The sequence below is a fragment of the Oncorhynchus masou genome, chromosome 13 (genome assembly GCF_036934945.1).
Source record: "Oncorhynchus masou masou isolate Uvic2021 chromosome 13, UVic_Omas_1.1, whole genome shotgun sequence".
NCBI classification, from domain to species: Eukaryota; Metazoa; Chordata; class Actinopteri; order Salmoniformes; family Salmonidae; genus Oncorhynchus; species Oncorhynchus masou.
The window spans coordinates 19,328,547-19,355,755 of NC_088224.1; the positions used below are offsets into that span (position 1 = coordinate 19,328,547).

Genomic DNA, 27,209 nt, shown 5'->3' on the forward strand with positions numbered 1-27,209 from the left:
GTCCTTAAATGTATACCTATAACCCACAGTGATGTTATGCACGTGTGGTGAGTTGTGTGAATAATGCATGTACAGATAGGACATGGCTCACCTTTTTATATTTCGATCAAATCCTAGTAATTAACATCTGCAATAGTTTTTATTTTACAATGGCTTTAGGCTATAACACGCTTTTACACATGGTAATCACACACAATGTACATCAGCAGGCTTTATGTTATCATGCTTCGATGCTAAATGTACAATTATTTACAATTAATCAGACACCCCACAATAATCTAGTGCTGCTATTTGAGTCAGATATACACAGTCTATTTTGATATCACCATATTTATATCTTATATATATATGAAATAGATGTAAAGCAACAACTCCTTTGAACACCGATGCAGTTGCCGTGCGTGAAGCTTATTATGTTCCTGGTAATTAGGCCTGCTGCCTTCATCAGTCTTTTATTTCTCTAAAATCCATTGACTTGTCAATTAATTAGACCCATGCAGTGATCTCTTTTATTAAAGCACTGTAAAAGAAAGTGTCGTTTTCTTTTCGTGTTTACGCCCTGTTTACTATACCTGTTTGAACCTGAGAACCTTAATGTTGCCTTACACGATTGTTGAAAATGTTTGCGCATGAAACGGTATAGGCCTTTATTGGGCCTGTTGTTGCGTCTGTGTCTTATTTGAACCTAAAATGGTTTCCATGTTGTCTTCTTCTGTGAGATAAATGCATATGGAATGTATTAACTATAGAGGCACTGTGAGCAATAGGGAGCCATATAGGGTTTATAGAAAACGAATCATTTTATTATAATACTTTTATGTTATGCACAGTTCAAACGGATAGGGGTTCAGACAAACTTCTCTTAATACTGCAAACCAAATTGATAGTCGATAGGTATGCTGCACAACCCCCCTATGCGCATGCATGGGCGTGCATATACCTCTTTTTTTATTTTCGAATGTTTGCATTCTGCACATAGGACCTCGCCCCTCCGGCGTTATGGTGGTGCATTAAAGCGAGGTGAGAGATACCCACTGATTGCTGTGCTGTCTCCTTTATCTGCCTCAGACCCATGATGGATATGGTCCCGGTTGCTACGTGGCTCTGGAAGGGGAGGGGCTCTGCGTATCCGAGCGTTCCTATTGGCTCCAGAGTCTGCACGGTGGAGAGGGGGGTACCTCTAATCATATCCAGCATGTTTTGCACAAGAAATGTCAACCAGAAAGGGCTATCTTCTCCCCTCGCCAAAATACACCACAATAATGGCATGCTCGGACAGCCCCGCAGGAAACGCGTTTTTTGTGGATTCTCTGATCAGCGGCCGGACCGAGGGTGGAGGGGGACACTACTACCCGGGCAGCAGCGTGTGTCTGCCCCATAACGCCGCATCAGAGGTGTCTTACGGGCTTCAGAACTGTGGATACTTCCCAGGTATAGGCAAGCGGAGCGACGCAGGTCCCCAAAACATGATGTCTGCCGCGTCAGGCGCGTATATGTCAGGCATGGAGATGTGGATGGACGCGCAGAGGTCGTGCCGAATGGACCAGCAACAAACTGTGGGTCCCCAGGTCGCGCCCTGCTCGTTCCCGCCGAGCATTAAGGAGGAGAGCGCGTACTGTCTCTACGAGCCGCAGAAGTGCCCCAAAGCCTCGACCGCCGAAGACCTGACATACTCCAGGCTAACCACGACAGGCCCAGGTTCAGGCTCGTGCACAGTCACCGACGGTGGCGGTGGTGGGGGTACTGTACCAGTGCCTGGCTACTTCCGCTTGTCTCAGATGCACGCACACTCTCATAAAGTTTACCACGGCGCCCAATCGAACCACTCTCATTCTCACTTTGGCCTACACCCCCCTGCACATACTCGCTTCCACACCCCGACCCCCCCACCGTCCTCAGCCTTAGCCTGCTCAGCCACGGCGGCTTACAAGAGAAGAGACACCGAGGAGGCTCTGTCTTCCGGTACCGCGTCCCAGCCCCAGCTGACGCACGCCCCACTGGGGGACGAGGAGGCACGAGCGTCCTCCGACGCGGAACCTTCATCTCCCGAGGAAGCTGAAGAGGAGCTCGAGAAGGAGAAGCCAGCGAAAACACCTAAAGGTGAGCTGAGGTCATTAAAAGGTGTGGTCACTCACTCTGCCACGGTTGGTTTTATTGCGTGCTGTATAGTAAAGCAGGTATGGGGATGCGTAAAAAGGTTATATGGTAACACCTGCCGAGAGACTGATTTCGTATTTTGCATTCTAAGGTCATTCGGGTGTTTTTATTTAGTGTCATTAGCATTAGCAGAGGAGACACCATGCTTTAGTTCAGAGAATGTCGCTGCCTAAAAGTCAAGCGGGTGTTAAAGTTTTGAAAAAAGAATAGAAGTAAACCAGTAAAAATGCTGTGGTAAAAAAAAACGTGTATTATTGAAAATAAATACAATTACTTGCTTAGGCTTAGACTACTGCAGGTTTATTTGACATTTTAGGACTTTGTTTCTTTGGACAAAAAATGACTTGACTGGCACCCAATTTAGGGCTAACAAATCGTATATCTACCCATAAACAAATAGGCTACTAAAACCGTTTTTATTTTGTGGCGGTGATATTTGTTCTTATTATAGTAGATCTAGAATGATAGAAAATGTTATACATTTCTGATTTTCTTTTGTTATTATTAGCAAATGTTTCAAGTCCAAACAAAGTACACAAGGCCATGGAACCGTCCTCATGAAAATACCTATATCAAACCATTGACTTGCACAACAGACACACACAACCTATCTTATATCTTACATACATAGTTGATAGCCTGAAAACATGTATACCATTTTCTTTAGGAGACACAGAAAGCGAATGCACGGCCAACTGGCTAACAGCAAAAAGCGGACGGAAGAAACGTTGCCCATACACCAAGCACCAAACACTGGAGCTCGAGAAGGAGTTCCTCTACAACATGTACCTGACTCGCGAGCGTCGCCTAGAGATCAGTAGGAGCGTGCACCTGACGGACAGGCAGGTCAAAATATGGTTCCAGAATCGCAGAATGAAACTGAAGAAAATGACACGGGAAAACAGGATTCGTGAGCTCACGTCAAATTTTGGTTTCTCGTGATAACTTTGAATGTTTTCAATAAGCTTTGTATTGAACTAGCTTTAGTTAAAATGCAAGATGTAAAGGGCACATCTTTAATAGGCCTACATAAAAACCTTGTTTTTGCATCGTCCTATATAAGCTACTGGTAAAACGTGAATGTTATTGAGTTTTCTCTTTTTCTTCCTTTTTTCTTATTTGTTCGTTGATTCGGTTCTGTTGCTGTCACTTGTTGGGTTAGGTGTGTTGAGTAAAACAATGGAAGGAATTTGCTTTGGGTCTTATAGGATTGTAGCCTACTTAAAATACTTAAAAATAAATATATGTTTGTTGTAGATACAAATATAAATCGCAATTGAGATGTACGTTTATATTGCATATATGTGGGGAGTTTCCTTTACATTTATACTGCATGAAACAACATGATTCAAATCCATCTTTTCCTGCATTTTGCAATGTGGATCACACTAAAATGTAAGGCCTGTAAGGGAATAAGATGAGTCGCCCTGTAAATGTATTCTTCCGATGTAATGTATGGAGATATTATGATGAGCTGATTGTAAGTGTACATAGAACAAGATACATTTGATCCACTTTAGGATATTGTTGTGCAGACTCGAACTAAGGGAAATGTAGGCTACGTGAGCAGTCTACATTGTGAAATTGTTTTTATTGTGTATATCATTATGTACATATGAGGTTGTGTTTTCGTGTATTGCGTAATAAATTATCAGTTCACAAAAACTGGATTAGTATGCTTTTGATGTCCTTGTTCCGAACTCTGTATTTCTCGCTAATTCTTTGTCTGTTAAAGAGAATAGGCATTTTGTACAGGCCAGTTGAGGTTGTCAGTGCACTTTGGGTTGCTTGTGCATTGCTTGGCTTTTGTCTTCAGAAATGTTTTTAGGATCCATGGAGTAGCTCTCGGAAACGATTTAGATATGACACCAGCCATTATGTCTAGGCGGTATAGGCATATAACACTGCAAGCCTAACCAGCTTTAGTAGAGTTTTATGACTTGCTCGTATATGACGATTTTCACTCTCCCCAAAGACTGGCTTCAGTCGAGAGAGCCATTAAACCGGAGAGGAGGCTAGAGACAGTCGTAGAAAGTTACACTGCATTTAGACAGAATTGGACGAAGTCATCTTTTTTCTTGTGATTGGAATAGCGCAATAACTTCGATGAGTGGGTGAGTCAATTTGTTGTTTTGGATTTTGGTTTTCGGGACACCTCATGTTTAAAACATTCAGGTTTCCAGCGTAAGATTTGATACTGAACATGTAAAAACATTGTAGCTATTTTTAATACAGGCCTCTTATGAACAGCATGGTTGATTGAGATCGAAAAACAAAAGAAGACGTGGCGTTATGCATTGGCTGCTGTGCGTCCTGAGGCGTCGAGGGGACTGTGGAGTGGTTTAGGTAGTTTCATGTTGTTGGGATCCATTTTCTACCTCTACAACACGAAACTGTCTTAATTGGCCCAGTTTAATACATCGAAACGTCAGTCAACTTAATCTGGGACACGTGCAATTTAACTGGATTTGTTAGTATTGGGAGTGTTATTTGTGGTGACATAACTAACAAAATGGACCTTTCTTATTGCCTTTACCTGTTGGGAAAGACTTGCTGTCGTGTATATCTCTTAACATATCGTCAGTAATATTTATAGAAACTCTATTTGTTATGTTTCATCGTTAAATTAAGCCCCTGGATGCCTGCGTCCTATATGTATCTTGGTAAAAGCTCAGCTATAGGAGGGTTGGACTTGGAATTAGCGTAAAGCTATAAGCATGTTTTCTGTCAGTCGTGACGCGGCGACGTCAGACAAGGCCTCGGTTACGACCACTGCATTGGAAAGGAAGGGGAAGTTGAGTGGGCAACAGCGACCTCAGTGGCGCGCCGGTGGTCAATAGAGCCGGATGCTTCCGCTGCGCAATATAGCCCGAACACAAAAGAGGCGAAGGGCTTTATGGCGATATTTAGATCCGCCAGACAAGCTGTTATCTGTGGGCAAAATAAGTAAATAGCCCCTGCGGTTAACTGGGTCCGTGTTGAAAAAAACCCTGATTTAGTTTACAGCCTTAAAGTGCCATTGCCTTCCCTTGTGTCGTTTCTTTTGAAAATGTCCCTATCCACTATCCTGTTTGTTTGTTTCTAATGTCTCTAACACATTTTCATCCATGCCTGATCTGATTCAGCACAGTGGTATACGTTCGAGGATGAAATAGTATCTGTTCAGTTATAGGTGTGTGGCAGAGCCTACTGTTTTTTCATTCAGTAGGAAAATATGCTGGAGTGGATTCTTTAGCAGCAGTGAACCGCCTGTGGCCATGTAGGGTGTTGGCCTAGCTTTCACTTTTATTGGATGGTAATAAATAGAACACGTATTCTGTGTGCAGCTATCTCCATTCTCTAAGGCTATGGTGTGGGGGGGGGGGGCAAGGTTCGACACAATGTCTGTAAAGTGTTACGCAGGCGTTTCCTCTCTTCCTACTAGTCCATATAGTATCATATGTTATGTCCAGACTTGGGGTGCACGTTCAGTAGCTTCTCACCTGCTCTTGAATTACCCCACGTGTATTAGTTACCCCACAAGTATTAGTTTGTGTTGTGTTGCTTATCCATTCAAAAGATACACCTGAAAATCAAATGCATATATAGTGTAGGCTTCACTATAATTTCCTGCGTCCCTGTCTTGGTTTATATTTCGTGTTTCAAGTTTTATTGTCACATGTACAATTACATTGAACTGCCATTCTTGCAAGCTCTAACCTCAACAATGCAGTAATCAATAACAATGTAATACTAAAAATAATATGAGGTAGACCCAAAACACACAGGAAATAAAAATAAGAAATGAGAAGTATACGCGAAAGTAAGTCCGCGTACTATATACAGGGTCAGTCAGTTCCAATGCCGTATTTCCAATGTGCAGGGATACTGCAGTGGTAGAGGTAGATATGTAGGCAGGCCTATAGGGCAGCGTATATTATGATTCTATGTCAACGGGTGTGTGTAGAGTCAGTATACATGTATGTTAATATTATGTGTGTGTGAACAAATGATGGAGTGAGTGTTTGTGTGTGTGTGTTGGATTGTCAGTGTGCGTGAGTGAGTGTGTAGTACCCTGTGAGTGTGCATGGAGACGTTGCAAAAATAAAATACAAGGGTCAACTCAGATAGTCATTGTAGCCATTTTGCTAGCTATTTAGTTAGCTATTTATTACTCTTATGGCTTGGGGATAGAAGCTGTTCAGGAGCCTGTTGGTGTCAGAATTGATGCACCCGGGCGGAAGCCAAGAGGACAGTCTATGGCTTGGGTGGCTGGAGATTTAAAATGTGTTAGATTTCTGCTATCAAATTTGATTACACCGTGATCTATGTGTCTGAATGACATAAACAACCCCATTTGTAAACTATCTAGTGTCTATCTATTATCTATTAGTTGCATGTAAATGTCACGACGTAGGCCGATCTCCATTTTTTTGTAGGGAAACTCCTAAACTTCTATGTGATTTAGGAGTTTACATAATGCTTTCTTTGTTATAATTTTCTACTTAATAGTGCATTGTTGTTTTCGTTAGCCACGGCGGATTTCATAATTGGCTCGATAGTGCTGATATTTTTTATAGTGCTAGTGTTTCTTATGATAGTGGTCTCTCATAATAGGCTAATAACATTCCTAGTAATAATAGGATAATGTGTTTAAAAAAGAAGCCAGGTATCGATTTACATGCTACTATGTGCACACTATTTTCTACAACGAGTTTTCATATTTGTCGTTTAATTTGTTTTAGCTGAATTATTTAAATATGCCACAACTAGGCCATACTTTTATGCTTCACCATTAGGCTATTGAGATACATGAATAAACATGTATGTTTTTTTTCTGTAGGCTCAATATAAAAGTTGTTTAATTCCTCGGTTCTGTTTAATAACCAGAATACGTTTTTATCTTGGATATACGAATATAATATTAGCCTAGGACAATAACATGATTTTTTTTCCAAATGTATTTTTTAAGACATCAGTAAATTAACGAACATATTAGGGTTCTATAGCTGTGAGTAAATGGGCCTACTATGCAAGCACAAATACAATTCTATACTAATTTCCATTTTCATGCTCAAAATAATCTTACATTTACTGAAATAATGTTTTTTTTCAGTAGCTGATATATAAACAATATCATAGGATGTTGAGGAAATAACAAATGAAACTAGTCAGATATTATTCAGGGTTTTAGTCCGATTAGTCTTTAATCTGATACTATATTTTTATTGTATAATATCAAACTAATATGCTAATAGGCTATACAAAATAGCACGATATAGCACAACATTATGTGCTTATCTTTAATAGGGGGTGCGCGTAAAACGTTTTTTCTTTGGGAATGTTTGGTCATAACTTTCTCTGGTTCGAAGACAATGAAAATATGAAAGGTTGAAACATTTTGACGGAAGATGAAAGAGGTTACATACTAGGATGGAAAGCGTCCCAGAGCATTCGTTTTAAGGAATAATATCTACATAATCTACATAATTAACGGTTTTGTTAATAAGCCCCAATATGGAGAAGTTATTCTGGTTAATTTCAGCCACTGTGTGTTTTGTTGTGAGTATCATTGGTAATGCTTATTACCCTGTAACGTATGTGTAGATATCCCTCGTTAAATGTGTGTTTTACCTCATTTGGGAGGATTATTTGGGGGATTTACTGGCCTATGCTAACAGGGACAGATACTTTCAATGGTATTTTTCAATTGTATTTTTCTCAATGGAGTTCAGCCTCTCCCTTGTCACGGCCCAACATTTATATCAGAAATTGCGTACTAATCATATAAAATAATAATAATTTGCTTTTAAAACTAGACGTTTTAAGACAAGAGACCCGCGAGCATTTAATAGTCAAAGGGATTGATTTATTATTTATTGTTCAGCCTTTGTGATCACGTGCGCGCATCACCCAATCGAATGGCAGCCCTGCGTCCGAACTATTAGTAGACTGTAGTTCTTTGTGGTGCCAAGTTGCTACTTGATTACTTCGATTTTTATTTTGTGAGAGTGGGGTTTAGTGCGTGTGTATGTGTGTGTGGTGTGTGTGTCGCGCTTTTATTTGTAAGTATCAGTTTATGTGTGCGTGGTGTGTGTCGCGCTTGTATTTGTAAGTATCAGTGTATGTGTGCGTGGTGTGTGTCGCGCTTGTATTTGTATTTGTATGTGTGGGTACATGTGAAAGTCTCTTTTGCCATGTCGACATCTGGAACGTTGACTAGCTACTACGTCGACTCCCTCATCTTGCCTGAGAGTGAGGCGCTCTCCGCGCCCAGATACTCCTCCGGTCCGGGGGGGCTCCAGCACCCGAAGCAGCCCACATCGATTACCGATCACACTGAGCTTGGGCCCTGCACCTTCCCAACGAAAGCCCCAGTCTTCAGCCCGTCCTGGGGCCATGTACCGACCCAGTTTCCAGCCGCCGTGTCGTCGGTGTACCACCACCCTTACGGGAATCACCGAAGCCCGGTTCCAGGCGACCTGGAGAGTCGCTACATGCAGTCCTGGCTGCTGGAGCCCATGTCAGGTTCCTTGCCTTTAACTGGATTACCAACGAGTCACCACTACGGGATCAAATCCGAAAGCCTGGATGTGGGAGCGGACAGCGTGCTGCCTGGATCCCACACGGCGTTGCTCCTGTCCGATTTCGCCGACGGAACGGCGGCGACTGCATCCCCGGTGGACAAGGACACACTACCAGGCCAGACCGGGGACCTGAACGAGGAGAAACCGGCCCTTGATCCAAGTAAGTGCTGCTTCATCCTTTGACATGTGGCCATGCTATGTTCTGTAAAGCTGTAGGGATGCAGATAGAAATGTGTGAGTAGTAGAGGGGGCGCGTGTTTGAAAATATGCCATTCAAGGCGTGCCATTCATTTATAGCGACTTGATAATAGGCTAGCGTTCTCTCACTCATTTCCGTGTTCTAATAATATGGGTTTCAGATTTTAAACAGGAGCGAGAGCCAAGTATTGGAGTGCATTGCTACTTTGGAACGCATTTATATTTTTATATTCAGAATTAATATCCAGAGCTTTTGTTATCAGCCTCGTACCTTGTGGGTCATATGTTTTTAGGACATTTTGCCCTGCAGCACCGGGCTCACACCAGTCTCGTCTCGCACTCCTTCTCTCCAGATAACCCGGTATCCAACTGGCTCCACGCTAGCGCCACGAGAAAAAAGCGCTGTCCATACACCAAGCACCAGATCCTCGAGCTGGAGAAAGAGTTCCTCTTTAACACGTACCTCACGCGGGACCGTAGGTATGAGGTCGCGAGGCAGCTCAACCTTACGGAGAGACAAGTCAAAATCTGGTTTCAGAACCGCAGAATGAAGATGAAGAAATGTAATAAAGATGGTGGACCAAAAGATGATTTATAGGTATGATTGATTGAATGAGAACGTAAAAACATATCCGAAATAAGGGGGATATCTGTGAAAAGGCTCTTTCTCTGCTGGACTGCATTTTTATAGTCGTTGTTTAATTGTTTTATCCCTAACAGAAGCTGTTATGTGTCTTGTAAAAAGCATGTCCGGCTCTACTCGTCGGTTTGATGCAACTAACTACCTTTATATTGCACAATTTAGCAGTGCGCATTTTTTTTGTTATTGTTATTAGGATGTTCATGAATGAATTAAAGCCTCGGCTGTGAGGGCATCTGTGTAAGGCATGTACCCTATTGATAGGCCTGTTCTCTGTGCTCGTTTGTGTGTGGATGTGAGTAGCTATGTGTGTGTTCTCTGGTTTGTAGATATAGGCCTATGTGTATTTCAGGTTAAACTGAATTTAGTTTAAAATGTTTTTGTTGTTGTCGTTAACTATTGGTCGATTTGAGTTGGAGGCTAAGGTAATGGTGGCATTTTGAAGCGGGTGCATGAGCATCAAAAAGCCTCTTTAAAATGCATATTGGCCTGTTGATAATGTTACTAGAAGCTACATACAATGATATTGTCTCTCAACTACCTATAATTGCAAGAACCTCATTTCATTTTAACATGACTTTTCGTTGTGAATAGACAGAATGCTTGTATAGATCGTAAACTATGTCTGAATTTCAGGGAGTAACATTTGAGAGGACATATTTGTTAGAAAGGAGAGAGACTAAATAAACAGAAACACTGTATGCTACCTAATGAAAACCTCATGGTCTGGGGACTTTCACATTTTTGGTTCTCAAATGTAATTTGTACTATTTATTGAATAAAACAAATTATATCTGCGAATGCAGCCACGTTGAATTATTATAATTTCTTGTGCATTTGCATGTCACTGTTCACTCTAAGATTTAATTCAAATGAATGTGATGCTCTAAAAGAAAATGATCAAATTCTTAAAGCTATTGACACTCAGATGTATTGTAGTTTACCAAATGTAATGTGTATAGGACTATTCTAACATTAGTTTGCACATATATTTTCTCTCAAACAAAATATTGGAATAATACTAGCAAAAACACTATTCACGGGGTGTTAGAAAATAATAAAAATTACCCATTTATTTCATTTCCCTTGAGGGAATTCGATATTTTGAACGCGCACTTTGTTATTCTTCCCTCAAGCTCGCACGCAACACACACACACACTATAAAACGGTGTGTGTGTGTGTGTGGGGGGGGGGGTTCAAACAGTCTGTAGTCCGGGAAAACAGGCAGGCCCGGCGGATCGCTGCACGCTTGCTGCTCTGCTCCGCTCTGCTCCGCGCGCCTTGGCAGAGGAGGTTGTTAGCTGTATACAGCCATAAAAGACAATTACCACTATAACCGTTTATGGGGTGCAAAGCGCTGCAGGGCGAGAGGACACAACACAAGAAAGATGTCGAAAGCTTTGACAGCTGATGCCTAAAATAATGTAGTATATGTATTCTTCAGCTATGATCTGACACCACCGCTCAGTTTAGACCCGGTGCTTCTGGACACATAATGGTCGCTATGTTTTGAAACCGTCAACATGAGCAGGGCGGTCGACGTATTCAGCGTTCAAAGATTTACTATTTAAAATGGAGCTTTGGCGTCATTTAGATTACAATATATTTGATCTGAGCTTCTATTTAACATTTGTATCAAGAATGAGTTAGGTCTATCGATGTGGGCCTGCTTCCACCAAAAACCTTTGGATTATAAATCTGCGCTGTAGCTGTAGTTCCCTCAAATCTGCGCAGTAGCCTAGCATACAATTTATATCGACAAAGAGTAGCCAATAAAAATTGAAATTATAGATAGGCCTACTTGTGAAATAGGCTACAACAGGACCTTGGAACTGTAAAGCCACATCCCCACAGAACCGCCCTTGTTTTATCAGACAATATCGTTCACATCAGACACGCACACATATTTTAATGCACGAATATATTAGCTTTAGTAAATAAAAACAAGGAAATTGCATATAGTGGTGTTGTGACGCGCTAGGCCTCGAGGACGCAGATGGACCCCAAACTTCAAAGGCTCAGCCAGAGACATAGCAATAAAACGCCTGGTCTGCTATACTGTCTGGCATTCCACTTTTAATGGGTTTATGGCCGTCCAGACACAATTAGACCGTTTCCAGAACTCGGCACCCATTTGTTTTTTCTCTTTTCTGTGGGACTGCAGCTTGGACAAAAGGCCTAGCGGAAATGATCAGCTTTATTGGCCTCTCCCCCGAATGTTGCTCGCCGGACTCATGGTCATCTCGAGCGACCCTTTGTTTGTACCTGGCCTGGGAAAGTTCTCTCTCAGTTTCTCTGATGGTAGCTAGTGTTCTGTTCACGCGCTGAAAAAACAAAAAGGGCAATAAAACAACAGCATTATATGAGTCAAGACCTAATCTCAGTATAGATGAGACCAACATGAACATTTTAGATATACTACTCTCGATTGTCATCATCGGACCAACATCTATATTCCATGTGGAAATAGAACTGCAGGCAATGAGAGCCACATACATTAATCGCATTCCTATTATGTGATTTATTTATGGATTTGGCCCCTAATGGGGAATGGGTGTGATTGCAGTTCTCAGGGCACTGCACCTTTTCCACCGTGCAACTACGTGTAGTGACCAGAGGATGGCGCTGATGTTCTATAACAAGGCTCAAAATGGCCTCGTTTAAACACTTACCCTTTCTGATTATTTTCGGATGAACATATTTTGACATGTTTTGGCCTATTGGTGGATTTTCGTTTTATCACATTGTAATTCTAATTGATGCTTGCTATTATAGTCTTTATAATGATGTTAGCTCTTGTAGACGTTGACACATCCGCGGCAGTATTTAATAATTAATAATAATATACATAAAACATTTAAAATAGTACGCCTTAGTCTAGTCAAAAAAATGTTTGTACGTGTAGGAATATCTTTTACTTTACGCTACAGAAAAACCTGAAACGTAGTTGTTCCGCGTGTCAAATGAAAGAAATCAGACTTTTAGAAGGCCTAACTATTATAGTTCTAATGTGTTTATTTCCATCTTTAGTTTAGGCCTATAGGAATAGTAAACATAAGTAGTGCTTTCTCAACAAATGGTTTGTACATATGATGCATAAAGTAATTGGAAAATAATTTGCCCTTTTCAAATAGGCTTATCTTTCATACTCTACATTTGCAATAGCCCTACATAAAATGTGATACGTGTTCAATTTGCTTCAGGCTAATCAATTTTGGAATATTATGATATGGCGTACTAAAATATCATATGTTTAGATGAGCCTGAATGGGTTAGCGATATGCTCAGTAACTCCACATAAAGAATTTAGTTTTTTTTTTGTCCCTTCTGTGTTTTTTCCAGATAACATTGTGGAATGCGGAAGAATTTACATAAACGTTACCAAATTAGGCCACGGCCTATTGCATATAAATATGTATAGCTATCCCTCGTTAAATGTGTGTTTTACATAATTTGGGAGGATTCTTTTGGGGATTTCCTGACCTATCCTAAGAGGGACAGATATCTTCAATGGTCTTTTTCAATTGTATTTTTTTCAATATACAATAATACAAAAGTAGTAGACGTTTAAATGTAGCTCTGCAAATAACGTTGTTAGTTTTAAATATTCAAATTGACTTATTTAATTTGCTTACCTAACTTTTATGTTTTCAGTTAATACTTTGTTTAATCTACCACTCAAAATAATTCTCAAATATTTCACTTAGGCCTATACTTACTTGCAACAATGACTTTTATATTATCTTATTTGAGACGTAACAATGGTAACTGAAAATATTTACAATTGTAAATGGTATTATATTTCAATCACCACAATATCAAAGAAACTATTGTAAAATGTTTAAACTTTGAATTGATCAGTCCTTTGTAGCCTATAATACAATTATCATGTTTTGATGTTTGTTGTCTCACATAGTTCAGTTTTACCCATATGGAGAAATATATTTATATGAATTGAACAAAACCTTTTGAATGAGTACACAATGCAGTTTTATACTCTTAGTTGTGTATAAATTACAGATGTTATGAGGTGGTGAGAACGATTGTATTAGGGAGGTATTATGGTGTATTATGGTCTAGTATGGTGTAGTATAGTGTGTTATGAAAGGCTAAATGCCACAGTATACGTTTAGTTTTTATTCTGATGACATTGTATTTTGTGTCATTTCATATGTATCGGCTTCCCACAGTGTTTATGAGAGGGTGTGTGTCCAAAGAGAAGAGAAGGTGTGTGTGTGTGTGTGTGTGTGTGTGTGTGTGTGTGTGTGTGTGTGTGTGTGTGTGTGTGTGTGTGTGTGTGTGTGTGTGTGTGTGTGTGTGTGAGTTAATCTTGGGAAATTCCATGGTAACAGAGTGATGCTGAAACTCAGATTGTCCACTTTAAAATGTCTAACAAAAAACAATGATTGCAAAGTTAAATAAATCATACAGCTCTATGCACAATGGGTACTTTTATAAATGTCCACTGTTTTTTGTTTGACATATATTTTTAAGTGAAAATTCGGAGTCTCACCATCACTCTGTTACAATGGAATGGCCCTCCTACTCTGCAGTCTGTGCATTATAATGAAATCTCTGGCCCCACCGGTGATTGGCTACATCGGTCACAGGGCTGGATCACGTGGGTGAGTTCTTTGGTCCTGGGGAAAATGGGGTTTGGTGTAAATCCAGGGTGTATTGCTGTCATATATCACACTACCTCGTAAAAACGACACTGAAGATTCTGGCCCAACAAATCACAGAGAAAAAAATATGAGTTCTTATTATGTGGATGGTCTTTTTAACAAATATACGGCGAGCGGTTCTTTCTTCCCAAACGCAGACCTAGGTTCGTGCACTCTTGTACCCGATGGAGAAGGACCCGCATCTGCTCACAACGCCGCAGCCCCTGCCTTCCCACCGTCCCTGTCCGGACTTTACAACGTGAACAATGCAATCTACCAGAACCACCCGATGTTTAGCCCTGGTTATGGCCAGGGGCCGGACATTCGCAGTCTGCACTGCAGCTCCTTCGACCAGAGTCGTCTGTTCGGGGACAGCTGTGTCCAGCCGGGGCCCCTCACCTCGCCAGAGGACAAACACTACCGGATGTACCCCTGGATGAAAACATCAGGTACTGTCTAAGATGAGTCCCTCCTTCCCAACCGGCTCCTGTAGAGCTCTGCTGTAATGTCAATGAATCTACAAAACCTTGGGATACTTACCGTGGTCTTAATGGCTCAATTTATTACTTGAAGCCATTGGTATTTCATGGAAAGAATTGTTCAACTTTTATTGCGCAAGTAATGAGTTCTGTGGCCATAAACGTATTATCCCTTCGCTTCTGCAATGCTTTTTGACTCTGCTTTCTTACTGCTTCTGCTCCCCTTTGTGACAATAAAATACCAGACTATGTAACGACAAAATAAAGGAAACACCAACATAAAGTGTCTTAAAAGGGATTTGGGCCACCACGAGCCAGAACAGCTTTAATGCTCCTTGGCATAGATTCTACAAGTGTCTGGAACTCTGTTGGAGGAATGCAACACCATTCTAACACCAGAAAGTCCACCATTTGGTGTTTTATTGATGGTTGTGGAGAATGCTGTCTCAGCCACGCTCCAGAATCTCCCATAAGTGTTTAATTGGGTTGAGATCTGATGAATGAGTGGGCCATTGCATATGATTTACATCGTTTCCATGCTCATCAAACCATTCAGTAAACACTCTTGCCCTGTGGATGGGGCATTGTCATCCTATGGGGGCATATCCATGGTAGCCAAAATAATGGCCTACCCAACATTTTTATATATGACCCTAAGCATGATGGGGTGTTAATTGCTTAGTTAACTCAGGAACCACACCTATGTGGAAGCACCTGCTTTCAGTATACTTTATATCCCTATTTTGCTCAAGTGTTTCCATTATTTTGTCAGTTACCTGTATGTTATAGTGTAAATCTGTGACCGTGCGCTCTGCAGTTCAACCTTTTGAATGGGATATGGATGTGATTATCCTCATCAGTTTCAGAAACCTTTTTGTAGACATGGATATAATCTATATTAATGGTGGTTGTAAATAATATCAATGGTTGGAACAGTGGTAGCCTATTAATAGTATAGTTTCTGGCTAGTAGGGAATTGGTAGGCAAGCCAGTGTTTAATAAAGATATACCCTACCAATGAAACTAGCAGTAGTAATTGCTTATGGGTTATGTGGGTATGACCTAGAAGTGGTGGACAAGCACATGCTTCTAATTGGAGAGGCATGCAGTGCATTAGCTATAGGCTACAGGCTAGAATCCCAGCTGGAATATTTTTAATGGAAGGAAGTCTTTAAAAAAAGAGAGTTTATTGAAGTGTATATAGGCTACATGAGGCAAAACATCATTGACTGTTCTAAAACATTTTGAGAAAGACATCTTAGTAACAATGTCACAGGCACAAACTGTGTCACAGGCACAACATGTTTTTATGTATTAATTGATTAACTTCTATAGAAATAATACATGAATGCAAAATCACAGAATTGTCACATATGTCATTATGAATATCATGATATTATCAGAGCTATTACATATGTCATGCTTGTGTAGAACATGCTTTTAGTATTTTACTATTTCTATTCTTGGACCTAGCAGATTGAAACCCTTTTCTCTTGTAGATCCAAACCGAAAGCGTGGACGTCAGACCTACTCCCGGTACCAGACACTGGAGATGGAGAAAGAATTCCACTTCAACCGGTACCTGACCCGTCGGAGGCGCGTGGAGATAGCACAAGTGCTCTGCCTGACCGAGCGCCAAATCAAAATCTGGTTCCAGAACCGGAGGATGAAGTGGAAGAAAGATCACAAGGACGAGTCCTCGAGCTCGACCCCCGGTGCCACCAGCGAGGACGTGAACGAGGATGATGACAGTGATCCGGTAACCGACAGACAGTCCAAGGCCGAGGACGCCGAGGACGGAGATTCCCAGTCCACCCGTGTGGCGTCAGAAACCCCTGCAAGAGGAGATGGAGACAAGGAGGCGATTAGAAACACTCCATAAATGTTCATATTGGTCACTAAGGAAATGTTCTAGATGCAGACAGTCACAGAATCGATACACTCTGTTCATCAGAGGTTAGAAGCCTGATTGAGGAAACGACTTGCAGGGCTGAAATTGAGACGCACTAATTTAATATATACAAGCTAGTGAAAACACTGGCTATAGCTATAAAAATGAATATAGCTAAAGGAAGATGAAAGGGAACGGATACTACCTATTTACTCTACGCTATTACTATGAAAACTCAATTTGATATTTGAATGTAGAACAAGTCTACTGTAAATGTTATACACTATTTAATGTTAATCGTTGGGAACTATTCGATATTGTACTACTGAAATAACATTCCTGAACAGAGAACTACCTAAGGCGACAGTTGCGTTCATGCAAAGAATTTACCTCCAGTTTCAATTGACTTCGAGGAACCTTTTTCGCACTCTTTTTGTCTCTATTTCAAAGCGAAATAAATGCAAGTGTTGAATCAACTGGTGAATATGGCTTTAACGTTTAACTGTAGCTTATTAACGTTGTATTGCGCTGCTGTCTGTTATCATGTCTAATGTTGTGAGAGCTTGTCTTTTGGGGTTGAGATTTGTAGAGATTTGAATAGATATTTGCATGATTTCCAAACAGCAATCAGAAAAATGAATTGTCCAATTTGTATACCCTACCTCAGATTTTACGTCAGAGACTAAACTTATAGCATACTACTGTCTCACTGAATTTCAACACTGCCTAAGAAGGACTTATAAACACTGTATTGTAAAGTCGTGTTGCTATTGTATTTTCATCTCCTTTTTTTGCTTTCAATTATTCTAACTAGCTATAGCCTAGGGTCAATATCATTGTTATGGACGTGAGTGTGTCTGCTTGCACGTGTAAGTCTGTAAGTTAGGGAATGTGTGTGTTTGTTTTATTTGAATCTAGGCTATAGAAGAGAAGCGGTCCAATGTTCAGAAATGAGCATTTGTTTTGCAATGTGACTGGTGTAAATAGACTGCATTCGACACTCACCGCTTTCCCTCTGCGGTATTCATATTGTGACATTATGTAAGATGCAATAGTAATCGAATAAAAACAAGACCATTCGGTTTGAAAAATAGCTTCGTAACGAATTTCCTGTAAGCCAACCATACATTGATGAAATCTTTAGCCGAAATTCAACTTACATGCCAAAATCGATAGTACTACCTACCCTACATTAGGCATGAGTGACCTTTTCACGTTCATTTAGTTGTTCTAACATTTTAACATTTAAACCATTTGTTTTTATATGACAAGAAATACTGAGCCTACAAATACGCTATTACATAAGAACACGGTGGCCTATTTTAACATAGTCTATTTAGCACGAAAAGTGAAAAAAATAGATTAAACCAATGCAACATGTGCTTAATAAAGAGACTAAAGCATGTTAACTATGAGGACACAGACTGTACAGGCTGTGTGTGTGTGTAGCCTATTGTGAAGGGGAAATTACTGCATTCCCCCTCCTTTCGGTAAAATGGCGCCCAAGTTCTGACCTGCCCCGTCCTCTCCCTCTCTGTTTCTTCCCCTCTCTCCTCCTGTCGCTCTCTCACTGGGTCATAAATCCGTTGTTGTTTATGAAAATTTACAACATTGCAATGCAACTTTACGAGGCTCCTCGGCTCCCCATTGGTTTCCGCTGGTCACATGGCATGGAGCCGTGAACATGAACTTTTTATACATAATTTCCTTTTCCAGAATAGAACCGCACTCATTTAAAAGCCTGTGTCTGCCATCCAACCCTTTCTGTAATGTAAAAGCTTTCGCTCTTCCATTTCTTTTCGTCGTGGGTAACGCTGTTTTGCTTTTTAGTTGTTGTTTATTTAACACGCAGTGCAAGGAGCAGATCCCTTCTCATGGAACCGGACGGTTTGGATTCATTACCGGGGTCCTCGTGACGATTTGGCACATTGGACGGGTTGAGTACTTCGTTGCCTGATCCCGGGAGCGTTTGGATTCGTCCAGGATCCAGCTGTCAGAACAGGGGATCTGGTCGCTTTGCGCCAGCGGCACTTGTCCGTCCTCTCCCTGTGACATCACCACACACCATGAGACCCGAACACCTCACATACGGTAAGAATACTACTTGCTTATCATGATTGGATATGATTTTGTAATCATGCAAAATCATAATAGAGTGAACATTAGAGTGAACAAGTAAAAACAACTTTCTATACTTGTTTAGTTTTAAATAGCGATGGCTTTCAGAAGAGTGGTTGGAATGTTGTGATGTAGGGTTAAACGGGTTATTTGATAATAACAATATGATAATTGTTTGCATGATTAATATCAATGCTATGGTTCGTTGATTGTGGTCTCTGGGCTTGACCTATCTAAATATGTTATTCAGTACTAATGTAGGCAAATGCTTTTCATTATCAGGATTTGAATAATTTATTGGCGATACATTCTATTTGTGTTTATTTGTTGCTATTCAAATGAGATGGTCTTTCACCAGCTCCGAATTGGAACTGTGTCCAATAGGCCTACTCATTGTCGCCCTCTTGTGGGAGAAGTGTGGTGGTGTTTTGGCCACAGCGTTCTGTCCATTTTCTCTCATTTACATTCTATGTGTTAATTGTGCCAACACAGAACTTCCCTTTGTCTTTTTATTCGTGCTATTCGTTAAACCATAAAACAGGGTTGTACATTGCTGTTTGTATCATGATAGCATGGTTTCGGCAGATGTTGCAGTTGTTTTGATTTGAGGAAATTATAGATTCGCTTAATCTAGAGTATTCTTGCTCCAGTTTTCCTCTCCTCCGTGATGTAACATCAGAACCACATCATCGAAAGGACATTTTATCAATGACCCATTAATCTCGATGATGTTCACGCTTAAAATATTTAGAAACGATATGGCTACAAAAAATATGCTATTAATGCTATTTTGCTGGTAATATGCAATTCATTTTCATAAGAGTTTTAAATCCTCTACATTGGCACTGCATAAGGCCCAATATAGCTGGAATATATTGTTCTGAATAGCAGTAGTGCTCAACGTTTTTTTAATTAAACGATATGATAGGTGAGCTAATACTACATATATTTTGTCTGTGTAAATTCAGACTAGATATAGAAAATGGCAAGGTGTATGGTTATGCAAATAACCTGCAGAATGGTCAAACATCAAGACCTGATGACGAGATAACACCGAAGGAAATAAATGCAATCATGAGCACAGGCAGAAAGAAAATACACTCCCCCTTAAAATGGAGTTCTGATTGTGATAACAGATGGTCAAGTGTTCTTTACATAAGATCACTGGACATCACAGAGAGCCAGAACGTCACAATAGACACCATTCATATAACAATAGATTGTCACCTCCAAATGATGTTATAGAATAGAACCTGTGAGACCGAAACGTCACAATTGATATGGCAAGATTATTACCTCAAAATATGACACAAATTAGACACCGAGAGACCGAAATGTCACAATAGGCATCAATAACATGGAAAAAAGTACCAGACAATCGCCTATTGTTGTGATGCATTTTATTACTGTATGCGTGCGTGTCAGTTTGCATAGTTTTCTTCGACGAGTTGCGTTTTAGAATTTAATCCGTTATGGTTCACCTCTTAAATGTCTTTTTAGAGTTCCGTTTACCTTAGTGGCTCCAATTCAATATCCTCCTCGATACAGTGGTAATGAAACTAGTCGAGAAAACATTTCATATAGTCAGATTAAGAGTGTTTAATAGTCACATGTACAGTGTTGCAGGTGTGATTGCAGGGTACAGTGAAACCCTTAGGCTCCGAGCTCCAAACATTAGAATATAGCCGTGCTGCTACGCACGTAATACATCCTATGTAGCTAATGACATTTATGAGCAAATAAAACTGAAGCATCGTGACATTTTACTCACTCATCAAGGTTTGAAGCTGCATTTCAAATTGTTAGCATTTTACCATCTGGAGAGCACGCGCCCCTCCCTGCTCTGTGCGCCACAAGCACGCACACAGAGTCCCTAATCCTGATTATTTTTTCTCTTCTTTCTTTTTTTTTTTTTTTACATCCTGACGTTTCTAACAGATGCAGACACTTGAGTAGAACGCAACTAGTCCGGTCGTTTTTTTTTTTTAACTCTCGCACTTCCTGATTTGCCCCCTTTCCCTGGGTGGGATAATTTCTTGGGAACTTTGTTTCTATTGGCCATTGATGAATCAGATGTTAGCTCTTAGACTCCCTAACAACCTCTTTAAAGCCACAATCACAAACACTACTGGACATTCTAAAGCACAGAACCTATCCTTGCTCCTTCCAACATCCGGAGCATGCTTGTATGCGCTCTCAAACTATCACTGAAATGTAAGACCTGGGCTCGCATACAGGGCTCCTTTAGACACCGCTGTACACATCTGGTCCTGAGTGCAGCTTGTTCCTCGGCTACTGCAGTGCCTGAAGGGGCCCTATTACCGCTGAGTCTGCATCCTTCGTACAGCGTACTTATCCATCACGCAGTTAGTGCTGACGCTCTAAACTGATTGTGTGGGGCGTCGTATAGCCTAAATACGGGCCATCGTCTTTTGGGGACAATAGGACCCAGAGGTCCAATGGATTTTGGATAACTAGGGCCTTCGTTGCCAAAAGGAGACTACTGTAAACCTGCAGTCGCGTGCCCCAGTTTCTCGTAGCCTAAATAGACGTTCCAGATTAACTGCACCATTTTCCGCTTAATAGCCACGTCTCTTTTGTGAGGCTACATTATTTAAAAAGTTATCGCTCTGCCTGTCCTGCCTGTACACTAATATAACCCTGCTCCAGCTATAGAGTCACATTCTCATCAACTATTATTATAATCATCACCACTTCTCCGATTTTAGTTTAGGCCTATATACAGTTTATCTCTACGTTACACCAACAAACCAGCAACTCAACACCGATGAACAGCAGCTATAATCAAATAGTGCTAAATGAATGTCGTCATATGTTTGTTATTGTTATTGCTTGTATTGATTGGGCCTACATTATTATTACTTCTGCTGTTACCGATATATGTCTTTCTTCATATCATATTTCGAACCTAATTTTAGATTGTCATTACGTAGTGCCTTATCTTTGTATTTTGAAAACTTGACAACACTTATCACTTAGCCTACTTCTTTCGCTTCCTCACTCCGAGGACATTATTGATGGAAGGAAATGGGTGTGGGGAAGATGCCGAGCAAGGCCAAGGGAAATAATTTAATTTTCCCTTTGTTATTTATCCATGTAAAATGAACGAACATTCCTACACAAAAATATCAAGTTTATTTCGCCTATCGTCAGACATTCTTTGAAAATCTTCTAATCTGTTTTTAAATTACAATATGTGTTTAGATTACAACATGTGTTTAGATTAAAACATGTGTTTAGATTACAACATGTGTTTAGATTACAACATGTGTTTAGATTAAAACATGTGTTTAGATTACAACATGTGTTTAGATTACAACATGTGTTTAGATTACAACATGTGTTTAGATTAAAACATGTGTTTAGATTACAACATCTGTTTAGATTACAACATATGTTTAGTTTACAACATGTGTTTAGATTACAACATGTGTTTAGATTACAATATGTGTTTAGATTACAACATGTGTTTAGATTACAACATGTGTTTAGATTACAACATGTGTTTAGATTGTGTTTAGATTACAAATGTGTTTAGTTTAGATTATGTGTTTAGATTACAATATGTGTTTAGATTACAACATGTGTTTAGATTACAACATGTGTTTAGATTACAATATGTGTTTAGATTACAACATGTGTTTAGATTACAACATGTGTTTAGATTACATGTGTTTAGATTACAACATGTGTTTAGATTACAACATGTGTTCAGATTACAACATGTGTTTAGATTACAACTTGTGTTTAGATTACAACATGTGTTCAGATTACAACATGTGTTTAGATTACAACATGTGTTTAGATTACAACATGTGTTTAGATTACAACATGTGTTTAGATTACATGTGTTTAGATTACAACATGTGTTTAGATAAAACATGTGTTTAGATTACAACATGTGTTTAGATTACAACATGCGTTTAGATTACAACATGCGTTTAGATTACAACATGTGTTCAGATTACAACATGTGTTTAGATTACAATTTGTGTTTAGATTACAACATGTGTTTAGATTACAACATGTGTTTAAATTATTTTCAAACATACCTAGAATTTTTCTGCTCCTCCTTTTCCTGTTCTGAAAATGGACTTTAGTTATCCATATTTGCCAAAAAACTAAGGCAAAATGTATATTATTGTTATGCCATTCATGTTTTCTAGAGATGAGGCTATTCATTACACACAGCTGCAAGATTTTATGCAGATTGTTTTTGTGCCTAATTATCTAATTAGCATAATTCTGTCATAATTTGTTGATCAAAACCTGGTTTATTTTCATTCAGACTTCTAAAAGTATTTATGGAATTTCACTTGAGGGGTGAAGTGTTGTCTATTGAGACTACTGTATTGTAGCCTACTTTCTGTCGTCATCTAAAAGACGAAACTTACGTTGTTTCAAATGCCAAGTTTTTTGCGTATCTAACATTTAGGAATGACTGCCTTTCTATAAGGTTGGATTATAACTGCAGGTTGTGACGGCTCTATGCATAACAGTAAACTAAGCTTCACCTGTAAAATGATTATTGGTGATAAACACATTTGCAATTTATTCAAATGTCGAAAGAGTTGATTCATATAGGATATTCCAACATGGTTTAACGAAATATTTAACAAAATGTGAGGTTCTAGACATACATATTTTTATTGTACAAGTTTTTTCTTGTAATGTACGTGTTTTATTTCCAACGCGAAGGTTAATGAGGATAACATTGAATACAGATTTCTCTCTATACTCTCTATCAGTGGAGAGGTTGTATATTCAGTATACACTGCGTTTCTTGTTGTATTGTTTGGGGAGACCATGCTTTTGCCGCAATGGTCGTTAACCTCTGAACGACCCCGTTCGGAGCCCACGCCTCAAACACTGTCGCAGGCAGTGCCAGACTGCGACCAGAAGATGGCGCGCGACGACAATCCAAGACATGCAACCCGGGCCCCGCGAGCGCCCTGCCTAGGCGCATACCCAGGCGCGCCTCCCTAACATCCCACCAAGATTTCCTATTTGTGCACGAGTTTACCTCTGGAGGTCATCAAGCAGGATTTACGACTGGTCAACAAAAGCACGTGATTCTCAGCCGTACCCCATATTTGGGTGCCTACGTAAGAGAGAATCAAGTACATGTTCTACTCATTTCCATAATTCATCATAAATTGTGCAAGGGTGCTATAGAACGCGCAAAACCATCAAGAGACACAAATCAAGTACACACGCTATTACTTTCTCCACAAAAAGCAACAAATACCTGCTAAACAACAATATTGGAATTATCAACCAATGAGCTCCTATTTTGTAAACTCATTCTGCGGTCGCTATCCCAATGGCGCGGATTTCCAGTTACATAATTATGGAGACCACAGCTCTGCAAACGAGCAATACAGGGACCCCACGACCATGCATTCCAGCAGGTACGGTTATGGCTACAACGGGATGGACCTCACTGTCAGTCGCGGTAACGGGCACTTTATGGCCAGCGTGCGGGCACAGGGCTACTCCCCGAACCAGTCGGTGGCGACAACAACGTCCTCGGTCGAGACGCCCAGGTACACCCAGCCCGCGAGCGCCACCGAGACGACGTCCCTCTCGCCTCCACCTGACCCGCTCCCGTGCTCCTCCTCTGTCGCGAGCTGCTCGTCTCCGGTCAGCGAGTCTCAACCTCAACACCGAGACATAAAGAACTCCATAACGAGCCCCTGCACGACCCCGAGTTCGAATGGAGGCACGCTGTTGAACCGGGTGTGTGTGTCCAAAGCGTCCCCCCTCCAGGAAGAGAAGCCCGCGGGAAGGGCGCAGACAACTTCCCAAAATGTCACCGACGGTGCCCAGCCCAATATTTACCCCTGGATGAGGAAACTGCACATAAATCATGGTAAAACAGCTTTGTATTTTGTTTAGGTCGACGCTTGTGTTTGTGTTTTGTACTTGATACAGCTCGTCTTGTCTCTGTGTGGGTTTGTGGTGTGTGTGGGGATGGTGTGCCCTATAGCCATTTTTTAAGATGTGCTTGTTGCCATTTTCGGAGCTCAAAAGTATTTTCCCAAATCATTATATGAGAGAAAAATCACATCTATTCGATATTTTATTAATGGTAGTTTTAAGGGGCGTGTGTATTGGCGAGATTTACGCCACCTGTTTAACTACATATTGTACCTCAGGCGTTGGGAAAATAATTCAACGTGGCATGAAAACACAGGACATTTTCTTCTTACCAAAATGCAGGCGGTGAACATTTGATTTAAATATAGGATGTTTTCTTTTGCCATTCTTTCGGATTATTCTATATTTGTATGTCATTTTTACAAGACACACTTTGTGAAATTGATTGGCACTTCTACTGCGTTTTAAGGTGTATGTGAAATGTGTGTGAATAGTGTATAAAGGTGTGTTTATGTGGATTAGGCTCCATGGAAGAGTGATCAGTAAAATGTATTTCCTGCATAAAGCGTTAGTAAACATAGTTGTGTAGGTTGCTATTTTGATTGTGAGCTCATGGTTGCATCCTGTGTATGTTACCACCAGACAGTCTGACCGGACCAGAGGGAAAGAGGGCGAGGACAGCCTACACGCGTTACCAGACACTGGAGCTCGAGAAAGAGTTTCACTTCAACCGTTATCTGACCCGCAGACGGAGGATCGAGATAGCGCACGCGCTCTGCCTATCAGAACGTCAGATCAAAATCTGGTTCCAGAACCGGAGGATGAAGTGGAAAAAGGACAACAAACTAAAAAGCATGAGCATGGCAACGGCAGGGGGTGTAGGGTACCACCATCCCTGATATTCGGTTCCCCGATGAGCACGAATAAAATAATACAAATCTCGGGAAAACTTCCCATCATGTCAAAAGCCCAAGAGACTTTCCGAGGGCTTCTTAGGACAGTGAACATCCACGTGTCCATGCAAGCTCCAGCCTTTAAAAATAATGTCCTCTTTATTTATTTTATTTTGACCATGATAATGCTTGTGTGAGTAAAAAAAAAAACTTGCGTTCTGTAAATGTTTGTCTTAAAGGAAAAACCAATGGGAAATACATGTTTGTTTAACTTATTTCTTGTTCAACATTGAAAAAACTTAAAGTTACCACAAATAACTCTATTAACTATCCAATAAAAGTTGTGTAGCCTATTGCACAGTATAGAAACTCAAATAAATAATGACTTGATAAGAAATGTAGTTGCTTTTGTGTATAGCCTTTGTTTTATATGTATGTAAGTAGGCCTATGTATTTATTTGTTGAATGTATTGTACCAAACTCAGATAACTTGTTCCTTATTATAGACACACTTAATAAGCCTTATGTGATTGTTGTGCGTTGTGAACACGTGATGGAACCGCAGTTCTGACCCAGTGTGTGTAGCTGTGCCTATGTATCCTTCTTTTGCACGAGCTGCTGTAAAGTTGTTTCACCTGGCGCATCTTCTTAGAATGTGTTTCTGTCTTTTGTGTGTACGTTTTCCCCTCCTTAGTTTGGATGGGAAGGGTTACACAGCGAATCCCATCGCGTAAGCGCCATCATGATATAAGCTTTTTGTAAATGTTTTTAAAGAATGACTGGAAAATTAAAATAATAGTGTTATGGTGATGCTGATTATAATAAACTTTCTACGAGAACACCAGACTGTAAATTATTTGTTATTTCGATGATTTCTTCATGTGCCTAGGTGGTAAAACGCATGTTTGTATGTCTCAGAATTGTCCAACATTTTAGTTGTTGAATGCAGACTTCATAGGCCTGCTGTAACTTGTTTTTGTAGGTCAAGACTATGCCTAACTGAAATGCAGTCCTGAAATGTTCGTTCCCCCCTCAGTGTAACCCTTTCACCCCATTGATTGCATTTGAAACTTAAAAAGCTACACTTTCCCAGCTAGTTTCAAGGTCGAGAAAATCAACAGGTAGACAAATCTATATCCGCTTTCTTTACTCACCTCTGCACGTGGGTCAAAAGCGGGTCCTAGCCAGTGACCTGCTCTAGGGGCTCTGCGTCCCCCTGTGCTCGAGCTCACTACTCTCATGAAATCCGTTCGACTTTTTGAGCCGTAAACTTTATTATCCCGGTTCCGATCTGACATTTGGGTGCCAAATGAATGGGGGTTTTGTCTATGAATTAGATCGTAAAAATCATCTAGAGAGCGGCCAGATAGGCTCACTGGCCATAAACGGTCACGTGGTGGCCATTAAAGTAAGTTTTATGGTTTTGGGGAGTTGACAGTATATTGCACATAACATATAATCGTACTGACGCGAGGCTTCGTCTGACTCTCTCCTTGCAGGCTGTAAAAAGTGTTCCTTGCCGGTTACAGCTGCTCCTCGTTCACCAGAACGCCTCGCGATGGACCCTGCGCACCAGACTCACATGAGGAGAGAGCTCCTGTCTCGAGGTAAGTTTCGGCCTCTATTGCCCTTGGGTAGCCTGTAGCCTTCCATTCCCTTGGCTCCGAACAGCCACCCTGTTCGAAACAGCATTATGATTGT

At 40.5% G+C, this 27,209-nt stretch overlaps 4 protein-coding genes and 1 long non-coding RNA gene across 5 annotated transcripts; 4 read left to right on the plus strand and 1 right to left on the minus strand.

Annotated features, from left to right (window-relative positions):
- Window positions 1-1,120: 1,120 nt before the first annotated feature.
- LOC135551877 (homeobox protein Hox-A10-like) lies at window positions 1,121-18,504 on the plus strand. The gene is made up of 3 exons (XM_064983150.1): window positions 1,121-2,100; window positions 2,825-4,271; window positions 18,427-18,504. Exons 1-2 carry the CDS (start codon window positions 1,212-1,214, stop codon window positions 3,097-3,099), a joined length of 1,164 nt encoding a protein of 387 aa, XP_064839222.1. The 5' UTR covers window positions 1,121-1,211; the 3' UTR covers window positions 3,100-4,271; window positions 18,427-18,504.
- Window positions 7,638-10,362, plus strand: LOC135551874 (homeobox protein Hox-A9-like). The gene is made up of 2 exons (XM_064983145.1): window positions 7,638-8,883; window positions 9,275-10,362. The coding sequence occupies exons 1-2, from the start codon at window positions 8,262-8,264 to the stop codon at window positions 9,517-9,519; spliced, it is 867 nt and encodes a 288-aa protein (XP_064839217.1). The 5' UTR covers window positions 7,638-8,261; the 3' UTR covers window positions 9,520-10,362.
- On the plus strand, window positions 11,430-17,670 carry LOC135551882 (homeobox protein Hox-A7-like). The gene is made up of 2 exons (XM_064983154.1): window positions 11,430-14,675; window positions 16,205-17,670. Exons 1-2 carry the CDS (start codon window positions 14,315-14,317, stop codon window positions 16,585-16,587), a joined length of 744 nt encoding a protein of 247 aa, XP_064839226.1. The 5' UTR covers window positions 11,430-14,314; the 3' UTR covers window positions 16,588-17,670.
- LOC135551884 (uncharacterized) lies at window positions 15,876-18,587 on the minus strand. The gene is made up of 2 exons (XR_010457390.1): window positions 18,499-18,587; window positions 15,876-16,540 (listed from the first exon to the last, which is right to left on the minus strand). It is a non-coding gene; the product is annotated as an uncharacterized LOC135551884 (long non-coding RNA).
- Window positions 18,588-23,531: 4,944 nt separating this feature from the next.
- LOC135551880 (homeobox protein Hox-A5-like) lies at window positions 23,532-26,347 on the plus strand. The gene is made up of 2 exons (XM_064983152.1): window positions 23,532-24,607; window positions 25,258-26,347. Exons 1-2 carry the CDS (start codon window positions 24,016-24,018, stop codon window positions 25,512-25,514), a joined length of 849 nt encoding a protein of 282 aa, XP_064839224.1. The 5' UTR covers window positions 23,532-24,015; the 3' UTR covers window positions 25,515-26,347.
- Window positions 26,348-27,209: the final 862 nt, after the last annotated feature.